The sequence below is a fragment of the Vulpes lagopus genome, chromosome 3 (genome assembly GCF_018345385.1).
Source record: "Vulpes lagopus strain Blue_001 chromosome 3, ASM1834538v1, whole genome shotgun sequence".
NCBI classification, from domain to species: Eukaryota; Metazoa; Chordata; class Mammalia; order Carnivora; family Canidae; genus Vulpes; species Vulpes lagopus.
In genome coordinates this window covers 17961028-17976859 of record NC_054826.1, presented here as the reverse complement: position 1 = coordinate 17976859, position 15832 = coordinate 17961028, and the positions used below count along the sequence as shown (strand labels likewise).

The 15832-nt window shown below is 48.8% G+C and overlaps 1 protein-coding gene across 1 annotated transcript in view; it reads right to left on the bottom strand.

Moving 5' to 3' along the window:
• The window catches only part of EGFLAM (EGF like, fibronectin type III and laminin G domains), a 183458-nt gene that overhangs the window by 10204 nt on the left and 157422 nt on the right, over positions 1–15832 (bottom strand). The window contains exons 18-20 of the mRNA XM_041750439.1: positions 13656–13836; positions 5493–5571; positions 1970–2113 (exon numbers count right to left, since the gene is read on the bottom strand). Of these exons, the coding sequence (XP_041606373.1) occupies positions 1970–2113; positions 5493–5571; positions 13656–13836 (404 nt within the window). The remainder of the gene's footprint in view (positions 1–1969; positions 2114–5492; positions 5572–13655; positions 13837–15832) is intronic.

The following is a 15832-nucleotide window of genomic DNA, read 5'->3' as shown; positions in this document are numbered from 1 at the left end:
AGCAGCCGTGTGCCTCGGCGGGGCAGAGCTGGCGCCCTTCTCAGGGAACACAGCCCCGGCTCCAGGCTACAAGAAACACGCGGGGCCCATCTTCAGAATCCGGAGGGAGAACCGCTAACACAAGCAGAACGTCTGGGATGCAGGGGGGCCATCAGAGGGTGTCCGGGGTGAGGGAAGCAGGGGGTGGCCAGCTGCGAGGCAGCCGGAGCTGGGCGCCCGAGCAGAGCTCCCCTGTCCCTGTCGGGCCGGTGGGGGGGGGCTGGTGACAAGGTTTGAGCTGGCGGCTTAGGGGGAAGCTGGGCCTCCCACCCACGGCTGAGCTACTGTTTCAGTTCCCTTTCTGGGCACAATCAAGTACTTGAGGCCTTGGTGAGGTTAACCACAGGAAAACCACAAGAAAATGGCTCGGCGGCAGCCAGCCTGAAACTGGGGTGTGAAGAGCTCTGTGTGTGACCTCAGGGCCAAGGGGGAGGGGGCCGAGACGGGGGAGCGGCTCCCACCGGCCAGCTCCCAGCCTCGAGCCTTCAGCCGCACGCTGTCTCCCGAGTCCCCGACAATCCCGGGAGGGCCTCCCCCGCACGCTCTGCTGTACAGGGGCAAGCATGACGTGGGGCGAGGCGCAGTGCCTCCCAAAATGCCTTTTATTCAAACTGCTAAGACTGACATTATTCTACTCGGGCTGTCAGTAATCCCTGTGCATGATCCACAGAAGCCCCAGAATTAAATCTTCATCTTCTCCACAGGCCAATCATCTTTCTTTTAATTCCAACTGATTCCATATCACTTAGTGCATTTGTGCCAGTCACCAGAGGGAGAATGAAAGAAGGAAAAACCAGAGAAACTCCTACCCACCCCATAGCAGAGAGAGGATCTCGGGACCAGGCAGGGGTTCAAACCTTAGGGGACACCGAATCACCTGGAGAAACAGTGAAGACAGATGGTTGGGCCCCACCCCTATAGTTACTCTGGTTCAGTAAGTAGGTCAAGGATGGAGCCTGAGAATTTGCATTTCTAACAAGTTCCCAGGTGACACTGATGCTAGTGGTCCAGGGACTGTGCTTCGAGAAACATGGGTCTGGGCAAGTTATTTCTAACCTCAAATGAGGATGTATCATCACAAACTCTACAGAGGCTTTCTCATATCACACAAGCCAGTGCCTGCCCTGGGGAAAGCCAGCTCCCACCCTTTGTGGTGGGCAGAAGTGGTCTAGGTAATCCTCTAGCTACTTCATAGCTTCCATTTGACAAATTTGAGAATAGTCTCATGGCACTCAAAAGAGGTAGGAACTTCCGGGACTGCCTTATCAGCATCACCCAAGAAACACTTAAAAAATCTGAATCCTGGGTTGATCCACTGACGTGCGAATCTGTGCTTCGCACGGGGAGATTAGAAGATGGGCATTCTCCTTCCCAGGGCTGCACAGCTGAGCAGGGTCAGAATTTTATGGCCAGGTCTCTGACCTCAGATGGTCACATCTGCTGAGCCAGTTTGAGCTGAGGGCTCAGCTCACATCCATGCTCAGCATTATCAGAGTCCTCTTTCTACCACAGCCTAATTTGCAAGTGGGGAGATATGACAGCAACATACTAGAACAAGGGCCAAAAAATTTTCTGTAAAGGGCCAGATGAGAAATATTTTAGGTCTTGCCATATAGTCCCTATTGAAACTATCCAAATGTGTCACTGTAGCATGAAAGTAATGGGATAATATATAAATAAGTGAGAACAGGAGAATTTCAATAAAACTTCATTTGCAAAAGTGGGTGATGGGCTAGATATGGCCCTAAGGCTAAAATCTGCCCACCGGTGTTTTAGAAGATGGATGCTGGAAAGAAATACCAGGAGCCTCAAATAAGCCTGGACCAACAGTCAGTTCCAGCAGTGTATGCTGTTACTTTGGCATCACTCTGTTTGGCACTGCCTGAGAAAAATCACAAGGTGGTGCTGAAGACAACCGGCGAGGGGTTACCTGAACACCAGGACTCCATCTCGAAGGCCCAAGGAAATGAAGTCACTGTTGGGTCTCATGGGGCTGTCTCCTCTCCACATCAACAGACCATCTTTGGCAGTTGTCTTAAACCTCATGAATGCATTTGATCTTGATCCAGATACCCTGGGGAAAATATACAAATAATTGCAACAAATCAACGTCCATTCTGAATACACCGAGGAGCCAGGTGTAAGGGTAACCTGGCATTTCTGAAACGTACTATCAGGAAATTAAAAATGGCATCACCACCACAAGCTGCACTATGGGCCTAAAATTCTGGGTTGCTCATTTTACAGCAACGTCCTCCTCCCCACATGTGGTAAACTCCACGAGAGGGCATTTTGATGAGCCACAGCTTTGCCAGACTCTGGCCAATGCCAGCCAGCATCAAGGCTATACCACCAATACACACCTCCGTCTTCCCTCTTCCCTGTCCCATCCTCAAGGGGCCTTGGAATAGTGTTTCTCATTCCCCAACAGAAAGTGAGTTTCTTAATTGCCAAGAGGTTCAAGTTGGCAGCTCTCTGGGCTATAATCATGGCTGTGGATGACCCACTCTGGCAGTGACTGTCCTTGAGGGAAGAGGAGGAGTGACTGGACAGGGGGAAGAGTGTCAGACAAGGAAGGTGGCTTGTTGGGACAATGATCCTGAGAGCTGTTGGAGTGGAGGCAGGGTGGAGAGGAACAGGAAGCTGTGCTCAGACAGGTCAGCTCCTGCCCTCACAGCCATGGCTGGTGATAGGACCACATGCTTACATGTTCTTATCAGTTCTTAGGTACAGAATAGTTGAGAAATCTAGTCTCTCTGAGGTTACCAGGGTTTCATCTAATATAAGGAGAAGACCAAGCATGAAGTCTTTAAATAAAAGGTGACATAAGGCTAAACCTAATATAGTATTGTTCCTAATATGACACTACTGGGAAAGTCTCCTTTTCTATTTTCCTATCCCTTGTACCATCCCTCTCTGTCTCATATACCTGCTCAGGAGCTGTATTGTATATTCACTACAGACCCTCTTCGACTTATTGTGGGGTTACACCTCAACAAACCCATCATAAGTTGAAAATATCCTAAGTCAAGAATGCATTTAGTATACCTACCCTACTGAACATCGTACCTTAGCCCAGGCTACCTTAAATGTGCTCAGAACATTTCCATTAGCCTACACTAGAGAAGAATCATCTAAAACTAAGCCTATTTTATAGTAAAGTGTTGACTATCTCATGTCACTTATTGAGTACCATACCGAAAGTGAAAAACAGAATAAGTTTACGGGAACAGAATGGTGGTAAGGGCACCCTCGTGATGGTGTGGCTGTAGCCATTGCTACTGCCCAACCCCGTGAGAGAGGATCATATCATAATCATCAGCCTGGGAGAAGATAAAAATTCAAAGTATGGTTTCTATGGAATGCACATCACTTTTGCACCATTGTCATGCTGAAAATTGTTAACTTGAACCATCATAGCTCGGGGATGATCTATAGCAAACAGTGGAGGGGACTTTTGTCCAGGCTCCCCAGGGCCTGACCTAGACAGGAAGAGATCACGTTGACCTTCCCGATGCAGGGCCTCGGAGTGAGGCAGGGAGGAGCAGCGTCCATAATGGTGACTTTGCCACCAGGCCAGGTGCAGAGAATCCAGCCCTGGCCTACTCCCTAGAGACCTGCTGTTTTCCATCTTTTACTCTGAGTTCCTATTTTCCCTCACTTGCTCTGGATACATGGATTAGAATAAGCCAACCATCACGGTTCCATTCCTCTTGCAGTGATTGGTTTAGGGGTGAGCATGTGACCAATACTGTCCAATGAGATAGAGGAAATTTATCAGAAGGATTCTAGGAACGATTCTTTTCCTTTAAGAAAGAGTTGCATGAGAAAGAAATTCTTACTTCCCCTGGATATTGCCCTGATATATAGCAATTTTATGAGCATCTTATAGACAACCACAAAGAGGAGTGCCCCCTGGAGAATAACCTGAGGTTAACAAGGCAGAAAGATGCAAGAGACTTAGGTGTTTGAGGATACAGTTAAATCTCTGAATTAATCAACCCAGGAACCAGTCTACGTCTGGACTGCTTATTACATGATATAATAAGTACCTTTCACGTTTAAGACATTTTGAGTTGAATTTTCTGTTACATGCAGCCAAAGGCATCCAATGGAAACAGATCCTGATGTGGACTTACATGCATACACACACATACACAACACAATTGCTTTGGTTTGGGACCCTGCACCCCCTATTCTCCCCAAACCCCTCTACTCCCCACAGCCACTTGGTGCCTCTTACTAAGCCCCAGAGGGCTAAAGACTTGGGCCCCTTTCACAATGCCTTGTTTTCTGGGGATTGAATGCCCTTGCATCTTTCGGGAGAAAGGGCTTAAGAAGGGAGAAACTCTCTCTGGGCTGGGAAACTATTTTGCCTAAGGCCCTCTGTCACAACAACCTAGATAAATACAACATGAAATTAAACAAACAAACAAACAAACAAACAAAACAAAGCATGTTTATCTGGTGTGTGTTCAGAGTTACCAGCTACATCCAAGACCCCAGAAAAGTCTCTTGACTATTTTGACCCTTGAAAAGCTCCCAAACTCTACCCTAAGAACTGGGTGCCTTTAGCTTCAAGCTTTGCATTAGTCTGTTAAGATGCAGTCAGCTTGAAGAGGAAGGATAATTCTAGAATGATGGTGCTGGTGACAGGGTGGAGGACGGCACCCTATAAACTACAAAGAATTAGAGGAGGAAAAAGAAAGAGACAGGCAAACTGAAAGCACCAAAGATGAGCTTCACTAGTGCCTAGGGCCAGCCTTTCCTCGTCATGTAAACATGCTATTCCAAATCAGGAGCTTGGACTCCAGAGCTGGGCCGGAGCTGCTGCCACCAGGCGTGAAGAGCCAGGGCGGGGACGTGGGCATCTCCTTGTATCACGTTCATCATGTGAGGAGAGCTGAGAAGCCCTCACTGAACTGGCCAGAGCCTGAGGAGAAGAGCAGATCTTCGGCGAGAAGACCGAAGGTGTAGCACAGGGACTTGAGGACCGAGTGCTTGCAGGGACACCGGGGCACTTCTGCTGCCAGCTCCAGGCAGAGCTGCACACTGTGGTCATAGAACAGCACGTAGCTAACTGCCCTGCCTGGGGAATCACACTCATAACCCTGGCTCCAGGAGTGTCAGGTTCTCACTGCTTCTCAAAACCCCAATATTAGAAATCCTGGGGCTGAGCATGCTCCTCTCTCCAGGCCCTTTGACCAGAAAGGGTTTGGGTTGTTTGTAATGGGGCTGTTTGAAAGGCAGCATTTTTCAAGTTTAGTTTGTTTTTTGTTTGTTTTATTCTAGTTTCTATGTCTAGTTTGTGTTTCCTCCCTCCCCGAGGCCATGGCTAAAAGGCCTTCTTTGAGAACTATCTTCTGGCAAGTAAGATAAGGAAAAGTCCTGGCAAAGACTTTGAGAAACCTACCCCCACAGAGATAAGGAAGGTGCATGCTGTAACGTATTACCTCTTGAGGATATCTGGGTTGTCATATGTCAGGTAGCTGCGGCCGATAAACTGCGGGATCTCGATGGCTTCTGTGATGGCTGTGATAGAACAGACAATGGAGGTTACATGGTATATGGCTTTCTTGACCCAGCCGTCAACCACAGGGCAGGAAAATACAAAGGAAGCCAGCTCCTGGAAATGGGACATTTAACAACTTGTCAGCCTCTTCCTCTTGGCTACACATGCATTTGGCCAGGTTCGGAGCTGCCTGTCATGGCCTGGGGTTGGTGTCTCCCTGTGGTCGCCTCCCTGGGGCTGGCTGTCACTGTTATTGGCCTCGGCACTCCTGAGAAGTCCTTGCAGTATGTTGAAACTTGAACAGTGCCCAATTATTCTTGGAAGCCAAAGAGCAGGTCTTGAGCCATATGGGGAACAGCTGGGGATAGCCCTAGATGTTCTCCTAGGGAGGCAGGGAAAACAATCCCCAAACAAAGCCCACCAGGATTTCCTTAACTGAAGCCAATCTGCCCCAGGACTCCAACTGCTTCAGCCATGACCTCAACGGACTGGTGAAGTAGGCGGGATAAGGCTTTGACCAATTTTTTACAAATGCCCTTCCAATGTCATGTTTTACAGGGTCTTCACCACCTTCTCGTGAAGCAGCAGGGAATATGGAAGAGGGCTGGTTATTTCCATTTCACATAAGAGGAAGACAATGCACAGGAATCATCAAGGATTTGACTAAGATCATACAGCTAAGAAGAGGGTAAAAGACCCTAAACCAGACAGGCTCTTAATTCTGGCCCTCAGCCCACCTTTTATTTTCCAATATCTTAGAACCATATTTCCTTCTTCCTAATTTCTCACCCCTCTGTCTTCCCAAGGAATCACCCTTTTCCCCAAAGCAATATCTTTCTCTTCTTTGAAAAGACATAGAAGTGACGGTTTAAGGAAATTAAGGTAAAAAGAATCTCCTTTTCAAAGAAATGTGCAAAACGAGAGAGAGTAAGCCACCTTATAAAACCAGTTAGGAGTTTCACAAAAATATGTGGTTGATGCAAAGGAGACATGGAGCTGACTCTACACCCAAGACAGAAAATTTATAACTACTTAATATATGAACAGTTGGAGAGTTTAAACTTAACTTCTAACATGAAAAGAGAAAGAGAGAGACAGAGAGGAAGGAGCGAGGCAACAGCAAACCCGAAACCCAGTGACCACAAGTATAACTTCCTCTGTTAGCAGGTCACCCATGGCAGGTTCCCAAAATCTTTACGTAAAAAATAAAAATTAAAATTAAAAAAAAAAAAAAGGAAGGAAGGAAGGAAGGAAGGAAGGAAGGAAGGAAGGAAGGAAGGAAGGAAGAGAAATGAACCTTTATTAATTTCTGAGGTAACTCTGGAGACATTGTTTACGTGCTCTCTGACGTGGCACAGCTCTGGACAGGGCGCTGCCAGCCCAGACGGCCTACTGGAACCCAGAAGGGCTCTGGTACAGCAGCCCCCACTTATTCGCCAGTTTGCTTATCCACTCTTTGAGCGGCTGGGTGGTCCAGAGGCAGATGATCCTATCTTCAGAAAGTCAACAGGAGCCTAACGCTAGGTCACCGAGCCTGCGTCATTCACCTCACTTCAGCGCATCGAATGGGCATTTATTTTATCTCACAGCATCACAAGAAGGGGGAGCACAGTCCAATAAGAGATTTTGAGAGCGAGAGACCACAGTCACATAGCTTTGATTCCATATGTTGTTCGAAGTGTTCTATTATCCGTTCTTGTTGTTCATCTCTTACTGGGCCTAACTTAGACACTAGGCTTTATTGTACGTAAGTACGTACAGGGGGGCGGGGGGGGACATAGAACATATGGATCCCTGACTGGCTGTGGTTTCAGGCATCCACCGGGGGCTGGGGGTGCTTACCCTGCAGATAAGGGGGGTAACCCTTCTGCTTAAAGTGGGTAAGAGGAAGAGGGATAGAAAAGGCAAGGAGGCAGAGAGAGGAAAAAGAAAGAGTGGGATATACAACAGCAGGAGCTGAGGAGGAAAACGAACAGGAAGAGGGGGAAGGAGGAGGCAAGAAAAAAAAGGAGAGCCAGGCTCAGGGCAGGGGAGCCTTCAGGTGGGGGAAGGAGAGGGGGTGGGGAAGCGAGGCAGGGAAGGGAGGACCCAGAGGACAGTGAGAGAGGAAGAGGTGGAAGGGAGCTTGGGGGTTGGGGGGGATGCAGGCCCCTAATTCAGGACACGAGCACCCAGGGGGGGAAAAGCAGAGGATATCCAAGCCGTCAGAGGAGACATTCCCAGAGCTAAACATAGCCAAGGCTCCCCCACTGGCTTTGGCTCACCCCCAGGCCGAGATGCACAAGCAGGGCCTGTCCCCCTGCTGTTATTGGCCATGGCCGTGGGCCTGTGGCCAACAGCCTTCGTTCCCCCGGACTCCCTGAAATCAGATGTGCTTGTCACATGTGGTCAGCTGTGCACACAGAGAGCCTCAGAGGGGTCTGTGGGAGCCTCGTCCCAGCTGAGGCCCTAGCTCTGAGGTTCAGGCACATCCCTCGCCCGAGGTCACCCTGTTTCTAGACGAGCAGGGTGGTGGGGCTGCTGGGCTCAGAGGGATGATGCCCGCCTCCCCAGTGGAGTGGCCAAGGTCCCCACCACTTAACCCCCCTACCCTCTGCATGGAGCTGCCTGTCGGTGCCCATGGCCCAGCCGGAGCCCGCCCAGGCATGAGCCCAGAGCGCTTTCCCAGGGTCTCTGGGATGTTCTGTACTTACTATTGAGGCAATAGTTCCCACACTCTGCCACGTGCCAGCATGGAACAGAACAGGGAAAGTCAGAATTCCACAGTCATCGTAAAATCCCAGGTACCTTGGTTGGGGATCACTGGAAACCAGCCTTGTTTTGCTCCAAGAGCCCTGTCGAGGGCCCAGCTGGTCCTCTCAGGGGAACATGAATTTGAGTCCACTGCCCCCCCCTCCCAGGGGAATCTTTCTCAGCACCAAGTCACCCAGCTCCCTTCCCTAAGTCTCCACCTAATACTGGGGGCTGGGGTAGGGACGAAGATTTGGAAGTCATCTGACACTCCTTGGCGCCCCTGACCTTGAACTAATAATCCCCATGGGCTCTTAACAGTCCTTTGCTAAAGAGTTACTTACCTCGTCAAGGATTATTACTTTTCTTGCCTCTAGGCTACATGGGAAAGAGGAATGATAAGCCAGCCAGCTGCCTCTTTTCTCTCTGTAGTGGAAAAATATCCCCCCAGTTCCCACCCCACCCACTCTTCGCAAGATTCCAGAGCCCTGCTTCTTTTGTGGTTAACAAAGGGCAGTCAACTGCTCCAGGAATGGCACGACTGAAGACAAGGTGGTGAAAATACACTCACTGTAGGCCGTCTGGATGGAGAAATATTAATCCTGTCCTAAAACACTAGAGCTGGAAGTGACCATCTGGCCCCTCCTGGCCCTTTGTAGTTTGTTAAGATATTGTAAACATGATGATATTTTATCCGAATCTCATTTTTTTTTCTACATTATCTTTTCTTCTGCGGCAAAGGCACTGGTCGAAAAGTGTTTTTGTCACATCTTCACATTTATCTCTAAAAGCCTGTGCCATCTGCCGACACACACATACAAATACCCCAATGAATAGCAGCTTCCAAGCCAGGCAAAGCAAATTTTCCACTTGAGGGACTTGAAATTCCCAACAGACTATAAAGAGTTGACGAGAGCGCTGGCTCTTTCACACAGTCACAGGACCACAGTGAAGGAAGGACCCGGGGGCTGGAATCTGACTTTTCCAATGTGCTGATGGATGGCCGCCCCGCCCAAGGCAGTGCCTGCATCCACAGGGTAGCACCCTCCTTTGCTGGACAGTTCTACGTGGTCCAGAATTCTTGGTTACATGACGCTGACTCTCTAGCCAGAGTAACAACAACACAGGATCTTTCTCTCCAGGACCAGCCTTCAACCCTCTCAAGATCAACATCCAGGCTGGATACCCCCACATTTTTCCATTGTTTGATGATACAATGTCCTAAGAAATAAACATGCCCTGTGGTATGCATAATGGATATGTTTTATTCATTTGTGTTTTTAGAGACGCCTGGGTGGCTCAGTGGTTGAGCGTCTCTTTAGCTCAGGGCGTGACCCTGGGTCCCGGGATCGAGTCCCGCATCAGGCTCCCTGCATGGAGCCTGCTTCTCCCCTTGCGTGTGTCTCTGCCTCTCTCTCTCTCTCTCTCTCACTCTGTATCTCTCCTGAATAAATAAATAAAACCTTTTTAAAAAAATTTAAAAAATAATTTGTTTGTATATATTAATCTCTGTTAAATTATGGCCTATGTTTCCTGAAGCTATTGTTTCATACACTGGGACCAGAAAAAGTAAAACCACCTAAATCAGACCTAACAATGTGCTGTGAATTTACTAAATACATTATAAAATGCTCGAAATAATTGTGTTTGTGGTGGATGCATAATGATGAGCCGAGATCCGATCCTGCAGGATTGCTAAGTGTGTGCCCAAGCCTGGTTCATGGTCCGCTGGGAGTGCGGAGCGACTCGACCTGCGGCAGAGACACAGCCCCATCTAGCGGCCTGAAGGGTGCTGTGCGCCCGGAGTCCAAACTTTTTAGTAATGCAGGGAAGGGAAGGGAGGACCAGGACCTAGAGTTCTTTCCCAAAAGGCCTGCATGCTATTGGCTAGGAGAAGCCCAGGGGGAACCAGCTGCACCTTGTACCCTTGTCTTGGACACTCAGGTCATAACCAAGGTGCTAAGAAGTTCCCCAGGAGACAGAGCTGTTTAACTGGGGATACTCAGGATTACCCAAGCTTATCCCACCACAGAGCTCCACCCATTTTGTGTATGTGAGTGTATGTCGTCTGTCTTTGTATGTGGGCCCCAAACACTCATTAATATTCCTCAGAACCTAATTTTGTACATGAGCTTCGTGAAATTCTGCTTTAACTTACTAGTAACTTACTTAGATACAAGAACCTGTGAGGGACTGGACACAGATGAGTAAATGTGGATGAGAATAAAGAGAAAGAAGAGAAATCTCTAAAGATAGGGCATGCCATTTCAGAGGAGGGAGGCCTTGGTGAGATGAGAAGGGGAGTTCTCGGTATTGGGGTGCTGCATGGGGTGCAAAGTCAGGCCTTATGATTTCTGTAGGCACCTGAAGTTAGAAGAAGGCTGGGAGTCAGAAGAACTTCTGGTTTCTCCTGTCCTGGTGGGTTCCCCAGGTTGGGATGGAAAGGCTCAGTTTTCTGTAGCTGCTAGTGCTACAGGGAGCCCGCAGTGTCCGGGGAGCAGTGAGGGGCTCAGTGGGAGCTCCATGCCTGCTTCTGTGTGGGCTCAGCCTTGCAGGGACAGTGGTGGTGGTGGGGTCCCCAAACCACTGTGATGGCCTGGGTGTCTAGACCGCTCCAGGATTTGCACGAGTTTCTGGTTCTAACCCTCCCGTGCCACCAAGAGGTGAGAACAGGTGCCAATCTCCCAACGAGGGCTCTAGTGGAAATCTCCTGCATGCCACAAACTCCCTGACCAGGTTAGAGAAAACCAGACTCACTGAGGATCCCTGAAGCTAAATTCCTGAAGGAGAAGGTGGTATGGATTGAATGAAGCCTGGCGCTGGTGACTTCTGCAATGTGTTACGCAATGTAAAAGGACCAGTTTAACTTCTGGAGGGGATACTAAGAATCGGTTCTTGCTTTTGAAACATGATCTGGTTATCAGGGAGAAGGAAAAAATCCAAACTTTGAAATATATGAAGCTATGGGTCACCTTGCCGGATCAGACAAGACTCCCGTCTACCTGTCAGGATTCATTCTGACAACCAAGGATGGCCTCTGAGCATTCCTGGTCTCTCTCTGGAAGAATCTAACCAAACTTTTAGAATGTTTTGCATCTCTGTGGAATAGTAGAGCTGCCCATCTCTCTCCCTTCTCTTTCCAATCCTTACTCAGGGCTAGGTGCTCACCCCGATATCACAGCAGTCTATATGGCAACTGCACACCACCGTGTGCCCACTAGGGCCTGGAAAAAATTGTCCTGGATGCCCCTAACCTGCACCCAGACTCCCATTAATCCTCTCAAGCCATATAACAGGAGAAGAAATGACGTGATATGGGCCATGCCCCCCATACATAAGCCTTCCTAGGACTGGCAACAGCTGCCATTTTGGCAGAAGTACTATCTTCATTTGAAAGCATAAGGAAATACTGATACAACACGAGGGGAGCTGATAGTCGGCCTGAGTTTTACTCTGGGTTGGAGCCTCACATGTTGCAGAAAAAAAGGCCTAAATGCCCCCCAGCTCCCCTGGTCACTGTCCATCCCCTTGGATCTTGCCAGAAGGCCCAGGCCCTTCCCGGAGATCTGACTCCTCATGCCGGTGATGCTTGCTTCTCACTGAATCTGCACCTACAGTTACAAAGCTATAAATGTGAGCACTTTATACCTGTTATGGCCAATGTTCAGGAGCAGAAATCGAGGGTTAACAAGCTCATAAATTATCCTGTCCTTCCTCTTTTAATTCTCAAAGCTAATGTTCATTTAAGCCTGGGCTTTATATACTGACCATTAATGTAAGCATTTAAGGCAGGAGCCAACTGGTATTGCCTGTGGTAAAAATGGAGACGCAGGAAATTCAAACACTAAGGGATAAATCCAAACTCAATTTTCTGAATAAATGGGCTACTCTTGAACTAAATCTCTGCAAGTACATGCTATTAGCTAAACAACAATTTGCTTGTTAGAATTGTAATCAGGATCTTTCAGAAATGGATCAATTAGTCTTCTTTGGAGGTTCATCACTATGGTGAGCTATGTTAATAAATAGATTTCACATAATTTGCCATGCAGTTTTCAAAATCCATTTAAATATACTACTCAGGCTTCCAACTAGCAAATTAGCATTCATATTTCCCAAGACTGTTGCACAACAACCTGTCCTACAATTCCATATACCACAGTATCCATGTGTAACCTGTGATCTTCCCCTAAGCTAACTCTGATAGAGATCAGGAACCTGGAAACAAATAGGAAAGAGAGAGAGCACATTGCTTCACTTAGGCTCACTGCCTTATTTCCTTTGGCCCGATGCTTTTTTTTTTTTTTTTTATTAGTTCCCAGATAGGGTAGGCCATACTGATGTTTGAACATGAAGATCCAATGGCCCAACATGATGACCATATGCTGGTAGGCCACTTCTAGACACCAGGTCTGTGGCCAATGCCTCCCTAGGGCAGGTGTGGAAAGTTCCCTCCAGCAGGGACTTGTGGCCTGTGACCTGCTCTATCTTTCAGACATGGGCAGGTTGGAAGCTGAGTAGCTCACAGGACCTGTAGTGGATTTTCTTTTTCTCACCAATAACAATAATGGTGAGTATGAATACTGGTTGAGTACTTACCGGGCATCTTTCTCGGGAATATGTGTCACCTCATTTAATCTATGCTACAACCCCCTGTGATAGACGCTATTGCATGATTATTCTCATTTTACAGATGAGGAAACCCAGGTACAGAGGAAATAGCATGAAAAACAGCACTTTACAGGCGGTTACTTGTACTTTAGTAGAATTTATATTTTTCTGTATTGGGCAAGATTTCTCAGATTTCTCCTTAGATTGTTCACAGGTAAGGGTCAAAATAGTTATCAGCCCACAAAGCCCAGGCACCCAACTATCAGGATAGGCTCTGGGCATGGATCAGAGACAGAGGGTCCCAGAACCGCCCCCCCACTATTATTTAACCTTCTGGGGGGCACCTGGGCAGTTGAGCATCTGCCTTTGGCTCAGGGTGTGATCCCTGGGTCCTGGGATCGAGTCCTGTATCAGGCTCCTCAAAGGGAGTCTGCTTCTCCTTCTGCCTATGTCTCTGCCTCTCTCTGCATGTCTCTCATGAATAAATAAATAAAATCTTAAAAAACAAAAAGCAAAGAAGAGAAACCTTCTGATTGCTAGACCATCAGAGGATTCTCAGGGAAGAAGCCATTTCTCTACTGCTACAGGGGTATTTCAGTATTTTAATTCATTTTAATTCTTCTTTCATTAACCATGGCACATACCACCTAACACGTTCCTGAAAGCATTGCTCAGAATCATTGGCCGGGGTTCCCAGCCCCTTCGGAAGAGTCTGCCCTGGTGCTCCCCACTCCCACCCGCACCCCCACCCCACCCTGCATACCTTTCTGGCAGTGCAGCCCCTCGAAGCCCAAGGGGCAGTCGCACTCGTAGCCCTCCTTCCTGGGCCGGCAGCTGCCCCCGTGTGCGCAGGGGCCCTCCGCGCAGGGGTGGGCCGCATTTTCCACATTCACGCCCCACGTGAAGTCGTGCCTCAGATGGATGGTGCGGTCGTTCAGGATGATCTTCAGGGCAGAGAAGGTCAAGACGTTCAGAACAGCTTTGCCCTCTGCTGCAGCTTCCCTGGGTACCCTGACCTGCACTAGGTAGTTACCTGTGGCCCTTGGGAGAAGCTGCAGAGGAGAAAGCATCCTCTGGCTCTGGAAGATTCCAGGAGGTTTTAAAGAAGTCTTGAGAAATACAAAGTTAGGATTCCCACCCTGGCTGCCCATTAGCATGGCCTCAGCAACTTCAAGAAGGTGCTCATGCCCAGGTCCTACCCAGGTCTGTTCAATCAGATTCTCAGAGGGTGGTATCCAGTCAGCAGCAACTTTTAAAAGCTTTCCAAGTGATTCTAAGGTGCAGCTAAGGTTGAGAGGTGCTGCTATAAAGCCAACTAGGGAAGAATACAAAACAAAGTCTCATACAGGCAGGCACCAAAGGGGGCTGCGGGCTCCTGGTGGCAATGGGGCTGGGAGCAGCTTCTATAAGGTACTGCTGTGTTCTCCTGGCCAATGGCCTGGGGTAGTCTACAGCTCCATCCACTGGGTCTCCCCACTTGTCCCACCCACTCCTCTACCCTCCCTCCCTGACACTCTTGGATTCCCTTCCTCTCCACATTCCCCACCCCACCATTTAAAAAAAAGGGGGGGGGGGACTCAGATCACATTCTTAGCCCTGCCATGCATATTCACTGGGACCAGCAAGCTCCTTTGCCTTCACTTCCTTTTCCCTGCAGGGGGGCTCTAGCAAAAATGATGAATTATAGGGAGAAGTTACTGGGCCTTCCAGCCCCAAATAAATGGATCCAACATGTTCAGCCCTTGACTTGGAGAGTGTGTTTATTGTGAGCTGTTGGTGTTTCCGTGTCACGCAGGCTTTGCAGAACCTGGGGACACAATGGACTATTGCTCAGCCAACAGAAGAGATGAATACCCACCATTTGCTTTGACATGAATGGAACTGGAGGGTATTATGTTGTTTGAAATAAGTCAATCGGAGGAGGACAATCATCATATGGTTTCACTCAGATGTGGAATATAAGAAAAAGTGAAAGGGATTATAAGGGAAAGTGGGGAAAAATTACAGAGGGAGACAAACCACGAGAGACTCCTGACTCTGGGAAACAAAGGGTTGAGGAAGGGGAGGTGGGCGGGGGGTTGGGGTAACTGGGTGACGGGCACTGAGGAGGGCATTTGATGGGATGAGCACTGGGTGTTATGCTATAGGTTGGCAAACTGAATTTAAATAAAAACAGATGTTAAAAAAAAAAAGAACGTGGGGACAGAACACCTCTCAGAAAGACTGCTGCCCTGCAGGGGGTCCCTAAGAGGTTAGCCAGGGTCCTTCCTGCCACTAATGCTTGGTTCTACAGGCTTGCCTAAGTCCTTGGAGGGTGTCGGGAGTGTTGGGAGGACACTTTTTTCTAGTCCTGAATCTTGCAAGCTGCGAGAGCCGTAGCCAAAGTCCTTCTACCCTCATCCCCTTCCACACTCCGAGGGAAAGCCTGTGAAACTGAGTCATATGTGTCTGAGACAAGCCAAGATGCTACCGTCCACGGCAGGACATGACACAGCCAGTGACGCAGCCTCTGAGAGGGGAGGGTGGCCCTCCCAGGAGGTGTGGAGGAAAGGGTTATGTGTGCTCTGTGAAGTGGGGAGGGGCAAAGCCTGACAAGGGTGGGGGGGAGGGCGTGAGGCCCTTCCGTATCTTGGCTGGCTTTCTAGTCAGAATTTCAAGCACATGACTAAACATGGCCAACCCCACTGACGGGGGACAATGGGCAGAGCTGAGGGCTCACTGACATCGCGGTTCAGCAACACAGGGGAACACATTAGAGTCAGCAAGTATTGACTAGGCCCCTTTCCTGGGACCCACACTGGGATATGAGAGAAGGACAGAGCCCCCACGGGGCCCTTCAGAGTGCCCGGATGTGCAAATCATAATAGGACCTCCTTTCACTGGCCTGCCTTCATGTTAGCCTCCCTCCTGCTTCGTCCCAAGACTAGAAAGGATCGGTGG